Source organism: Psammomys obesus, unplaced genomic scaffold (genome assembly GCF_907164565.1).
Source record: "Psammomys obesus unplaced genomic scaffold, mPsaObe1.curated_primary_1811, whole genome shotgun sequence".
NCBI classification, from domain to species: Eukaryota; Metazoa; Chordata; class Mammalia; order Rodentia; family Muridae; genus Psammomys; species Psammomys obesus.
The window spans coordinates 1413914-1420142 of NW_026596415.1; the positions used below are offsets into that span (position 1 = coordinate 1413914).

The following is a 6229-nucleotide window of genomic DNA, read 5'->3' on the forward strand; positions in this document are numbered from 1 at the left end:
CCATTATGTGCAATGTAGAATTAATGTGCAACCCGAGTAATATATTAAATTACTGTCTGGTTAATCTAGAATACTGTACTCTTATTTTCGAGGCCTCTCTTCTACTTATAAAAACAAATCAACTGTAAAACAGTATGCAGTGTTAGTGGTGGCATCAGGCCCAAACAGCTCATGTTTACTATTAAGAGGTCAATGTCTAGTTGAGCTATAATATTCAGGATTTTTCAAAAATTTATTTTTACTTTAAATATTATGTATCTATGTTTGTGCATGCGGTGGTGGGGGTGGTAGCAGTGGGGGTTTGTGCATGGCGAGTCCAGTGCTCTCAGAGGGCCAAGGTGGGAATCAGTCCCCTGGATTTGGAGTTACAGGCAGTTATGAGCCACTTTACATGGGTGCTGGGAACTGAGCTTTGGTATTCAGCAAGAGAAGTGAACACCCCTAACCTCTGACCCACTTCTCCAGCCCATCCATGCAGGTTTTTGTATGTAAGCTCTAAGGCCTTCATGTAATAGCTACATCATACATCCTCAGAACCTGTCACCTTTACATGACATGTAACCCTACTTATTTATGTCATAAATCTTTGCTGAGCATCTATAATGCATCAAGTATTTTGCCAACAGCTTAACTACAATGGTTAATAATAAGAGCCAGTTTAGAATTTAGCAGAGGAGACACATAGCAGGAGATGTTCACATCACATATAAGATTTCAAATTCTTACCAGTTATTAAGTCTGAAGGTATCCTATCAGTCAAGAAATCAACCACAAGTATTCGACTTGTTGCAAATATAATACCACCCTGTGTGTAAACTTCATAGCGACTGTTACTTGCAATTTCATTTGTCACACGACGAGGGAGGTGTTCAACTCCTTCTATCTTCAACTGATTGATAAAATATTCCTAAATCAAATTAAACTCATTAGTCAGCTGTTTAATATAGGGCAGAGCACTTTTAACATAGGTTGCAGGGATTTAAAGTGATGTCTTTATTTCAAGAGCTCATGAACATCACAGCAGATATACAAACTAAGTTTTTGCTTTGTACCCAATCAGCCAATCAAATTACTCTAATTCAGGTGATTGCTTGTTGTGGCTTTGGAGTTTACACTATGAAATAACTGTGCTTCAGTCATTATTTGCAATTCATCACAAACCCCCAAAACATAACCTTTTAAAATCTCAGGTTAGAAGTTTTCTACTACCTAGAAACTATTTCCCACCACAGTCAGGTTTTTTGCCAACATCCTCTGTGGGATATGGGTTTCCTCTCTGCAGACAATGACTTGGACTGCTCTATACTGATGCTTCCTAGAGAGACTTCAGAATGTCTACAGCCACTTTTCTGGGCATCTTACATAGCAAGGTCCATGCCAAGCACTGGAGATACCTAAGTGAATCCAACAGGGCCTTGGCCTTGGTGGTGACTCTTTTCAGCTGACATTTTCTTTCTGGTCACTATACCTACGGGATCATCAGATTTCTCATGCTAGGCTATAGCCCCACCTCTAAGCATCCCCCAGCAATGTGTGTGTGTGTGTGTGTGTGTGTGTGTGTGTCCCATTCAATTTTCCTCAGGATTACCTATTTTCCTTAACCTAGATTAATCTCTCCCCTAGCTTTAGCTTCTAGTACCTTCCTCTTCTTTTGTGAGCCTCAAAGCCTCCTCTTCTATTTTCTAGCACTCACAAACCCTGCCATCTCCATCACTGTCCTTTTAGAGACCCCACTCTGTCTCCAGAAACACACTTCCAACTTCCAGACTTACACATTATTCCTACCCATATTGTTTCTGACAGCTTCTGTCCTTAGCAGTACAATCCAATTCACTCTCCTATCTCATTGTGTACCCTAGTCGCCCCTCTTTTCCAGTGTCAGGAAGTGTGTGGGACCTTTATTCTCAGTGTCCTCGAGCTGTGTCTAGGCCCTGTATCTCTCTCAAGGACCTCTATTCAATGTCCTCCCATGTCAAGCGAGGAACCCAAGACTTCCTTGGGATGCGTTTTTTCCTTCGCAGGGCCTCCTACAGTGTCAGAGTCCAGAATCTCCTTTCAAGAACCCTCACCTAATGCCCTCCCAAGTCGTGTCAGCCACTTGGACTTCCCCGGGATTCTCTTCCCTCCTTCGCAGCGTGCTAGGAACTAAGTAGGTGGCCCGCATCTCTCCCAGAACCCCAACTCATTCCCTTTCGTGCCCCCTTTGAGACCTGCACCGGCTGGGACCTCCCCACACCCTCAGATCCACTCATCTCCCGGCCGCACCTCTTCGGCCGGCTGCGTGTTGAGGACTAGCACCAGGCAGGCCGGGTGGCAGTGCAGCCGCAGGAAATGGTAGAGGAGACGGTCGGCGCCGAGCCCGCGGGCGCACACCGCCAGTCCGTCGCTGTCGAGCAGTTCCAGCACCTGCTGCCTCTCGTACTCCAGCAGCGGCGCCATGGCATGGCGTACACCCGGCAGGCCTGTCTCCATGGGCGCTCTTCCGGGTCAGCGGAAGACAGGGACGGAAAGAACCGAGTCGAGCCGAGCGCCGGCCTACCGCAGGGAGGACGCCGAGGCTGGAGGAGCGCACCTGCCGATTGTAGCCGAAGAAGAGCAGAGGCGGGACAAAAGTGGCCCGAGTGTCCCCGAGCCCGAGTGCCGGATCCAGCCGAACTCAGCCGAGAGGCGCCGAAAGCAATCGAAGGCGTTAGCGCGCGGAAAGGTGTTCTTGTTCGGACGGCAACCGGGAGGCTTTGGCTTTCCCCGTCCTTTGGTTCTTTAGGCCTAGAACATAAACTAACAAAATTCAGAGGAGCCTCATCAGCGTAATCCTCTAATATCGACAGTTCAGAATCTTAGCTGTCAATATTTCAAGTGCACCCAGAATCAGCACCGCTTTTCCAGCGTGCGGTGTAGTCTCTTCTTTTGCAGCTATTTCCTCCCCCGCCTCGAAAATTTTGAATAAGCACAATACTTTATGAATTTCTGTTTCTTGTTTGCAAAGGTCTAGAATACAATAAGCTGTGTTACAAAGTCACAATCTTGTGCAGCTGCAGTCACTCCGCCTTCCACTAGAGGGACATCTTGAGTCGTGTTTGTAACTGCCTAGAAATGCCAGGGAAGCAATCTAGAACTGTTCTCTCAGAATCCCTCATCTCCCCTTTATTGTTAGCCCATAAAAAATACAAGTAAATCTAAAATGACTGTGCCATTACACAGGAATAACCGCGGTCAACATCACGAAAGCTGTACTATTTAGTGGCCCCTACTCCATACACACACACACACACACACACACCCCTCTTTGAAATAATAAATAATCCAGACTTGAACCCTGAGTTTTGGTTTATCCTCGTGGGACAGGCTGAAATCCCAGCTATCCCAGTTGCTGTGGTAAATTCAGGGCCAGCCTGAGCTACAGACGGAGACCTCTCACATAAAGTCTGAACAGTGCTGGGATATACCTCAGTGGTAGGCCCTGAGTTTGTCACTAATATTCCAAAAATATCTGATGTAATAATCCTTTAAAACCCTTTATGTGGCTGAGTTCTCTGTAATGTGGATGCTCCCACTCCTCCTCGGTGTATCCTACAAAGCATTTCACTAGCTGCTTTTGTACAGAAGTTCAACCAAGCCCTCGAGGTACACTTCTGGAAATGGATGATTAGTGAGATAAAAAGGAAACCTTTATTTGAGTTTTCATTACCTTCATTACATTGTCTTCCAGAAAGTCGACTTATTTCCTTTCACCTCAGCAGCCTATAAGAGGTCCTGTTTCCCTTCCTCCTCTGCTTCATCCTATGTTTCCTTACATTTAGTCACAATGAAAGCATATAATAATTCCTGAATTCTCCTGAAGTAGAAAGAGATGACAGCAGATGCTTTACATGCATTATGCCCTGTGAGCCACAAAATAATGCCTGTAGTTCTGCAAGCAGGCTATATAATCAGGCAAGGCCACGGAGCAGGGTGATGTATTTCTTAGCTTTACTTCAGGATATAGTCATTAGGGACTCAAAACACTTTCAGAGGTAGGTATGCGGGTGACAGTGCTGACATTTACACTCAGTTCCTCCCATGCTGTGGCAGACAGAGTAATGCAACCCAAAAGGTGCCCACACTGAAGTCCCAGAACGTATCATTTTTCATGGCAAAGGGAACTTTGTAGATGTGTTTAGAGTAACCTCTCGAGATGGAGAAATGATACTGAATTATCCAGGTTTGCCAAATATAATCATAAAGGCGCTTAAGGGCAAAGGGGAGACAGGAGATTAGCTTCAAACGAGACTGTGGAGGGCAAACTGAGATCAGAGTGAGGTTAAAAGGGGCCAGGAACACAGCCGTTAGAAGCTTGGAACTTCAAGAAATATTACAGTCACCCCCTAAAACACATTTTTCATTTCTGGTGCCTAGAGCTGGAAGAAATTTTATTTGTGCTATTTTAAAACCCCTGGGTTTCAGGTAGTTTGTCACAGCAATAATGGGAAATGAATACACAAGCATTTGTTATTTTGACTACACTGAACTTTAAAGATGAAGTTCACAACTTATGAAAACAAACAAAAAACAAACAAACAAAACTATCAATAGGACTATACAAGGAAACAGTTGTTTTAGAAGGTCAAGATTTATTGAAAATTCAAGCATGCATATAGACTGTGACTGTGCTTTCTCAGTAGAGAAAGTTCGCACTGTGAAAGTGTGGGTACCTGTGTGTGGTCTCCAGAATCCATGTGGAAGAACTGCACTGAACACTGTAATTCTATTGCTGGGTTAGTGACAGGTAGGACCCTGGGGCTGCTCATCCAGCCAGTGAGAGGGCCTCTGTCCAGCACAGGGCAGTTGTCACGAGGACTCAGGGATAAGGATGTTTGTCATGTAAGCCTGCCAACCTGGGTTTGATCTCAGGAATCAACATGCTGGAAGGAGAGAACTGACTCCTAAAAATTGTTCTCTGACCTCCACATGTGTGCTATGGCTCATGCCTTTCATAAATAAATGCACGTCATTAGAAAAAAGCCAAGGTGGACAGTGACTGAGAATTGACACACAAGGTTGACCTCTGGTCTCCACATGTGTGTAGACACAGTACATATATATGAACCACCTGTGTGAGTGCGCACATGTACACATACTCTAGCCATATGTACTAATGGGGTAGTTCCTCTTCCAGTGACAGTTAGTTGGGCATACAGTGTGTCAAGTCCTACACCATGTACTAAGATCTGTTAGGGAACAAGGAGGGCAAAATGCATGCCTCTCTTCCTAGGTGATTCTAGATTTAGGACATTCATGGTGGGCAGCAGTTAATGTCACATGTTGGAGTTCGTGCCAAGTTGACAACTAAAGTTAAACATATCACAAAAATAAGTCAATTGGGTGTAATGAAAGAAAGAACAGAGGCTCCAAGAGCACACAATAAGGGTTCTTTTGGTCTAATTGGCTTGTCCAAGGAGTTACTGTGCGAGCATAACTTTGAGGCCTGACTAAACAAGGTAAGGAGAGAAAAAATGTCTTGGGTAGAGGAACCAGAAGTAGAAATTCTTTAAGGCATAAAGGAGACCAACTAGGGGCAATTGATCACTGGCCTTGGCTAATTCTAGAGCCTGGTCACCATGGAACTTCATAGCGTTTACTATGGTGGTTTAAGGGCCCAGCTGGGGTATGGAGTAGGGTTAGTACCAGTGAATGTTGGATGATAAAGCTGGGACATTATTTATTACTTGGTAGACAAGTCTTTATCAGGCTCTTCTGTTGGACATGAGTAGGAAATAATGAGGACAAATATAATATTCTATGATTATATATATTTTACACAAATAGAAAGCACTGTGAGGTGCTTACTATGTGTCAAACAGGAGACCAGGCACACCCTCCTGTTTCTCTGCAAAGGTGGGCAGTATTACTCTACTCAAGTGAGGATAATAAGACTCAGAGATATTAAACAGCTTTCTTACATCTGGCCAGGTAAGCATGGAGCACAGAGTCCAGGACCCCTTCTATACCTGTTATTCACCTTTCCAACTTGCTGTCTGACTTAAATCAATTGTCTTTTAGACTTGAACTTGAGAGTTGTTTCCGGCTTTTCCTAGCTTAAGCATACCTTTAGCATAAATGGTATTAACATGTCATGACTAGAGTTAGATTTTATATCCACTGATGTTTATAAGACTCTTAAAAAAGATTTATTTTACAAGTGTATTTCACCTGTACCATGTGTGTGAAATGCCCAAGGATGTGGGTGCTG

General features: G+C 44.2%; 1 protein-coding gene across 2 annotated transcripts in view; it reads right to left on the reverse strand.

Moving 5' to 3' along the window:
- Positions 1 to 2478, reverse strand: part of Ercc4 (ERCC excision repair 4, endonuclease catalytic subunit) — a 32067-nt gene extending 29589 nt beyond the window's left edge. The window contains exons 1-2 of one of the 2 annotated variants that reach the window (XM_055597752.1): positions 2266 to 2478; positions 727 to 907 (exon numbers count right to left, since the gene is read on the reverse strand). In XM_055597752.1, coding sequence (XP_055453727.1) covers positions 727 to 907; positions 2266 to 2472 — 388 coding nt within the window. In that variant the 5' untranslated portion in view covers positions 2473 to 2478. Of the gene's footprint in view, positions 1 to 726; positions 908 to 2265 lie in introns of those variants that run through there. The other variant, XM_055597754.1, reaches the window with a different exon arrangement.
- Positions 2479 to 6229: the final 3751 nt, after the last annotated feature.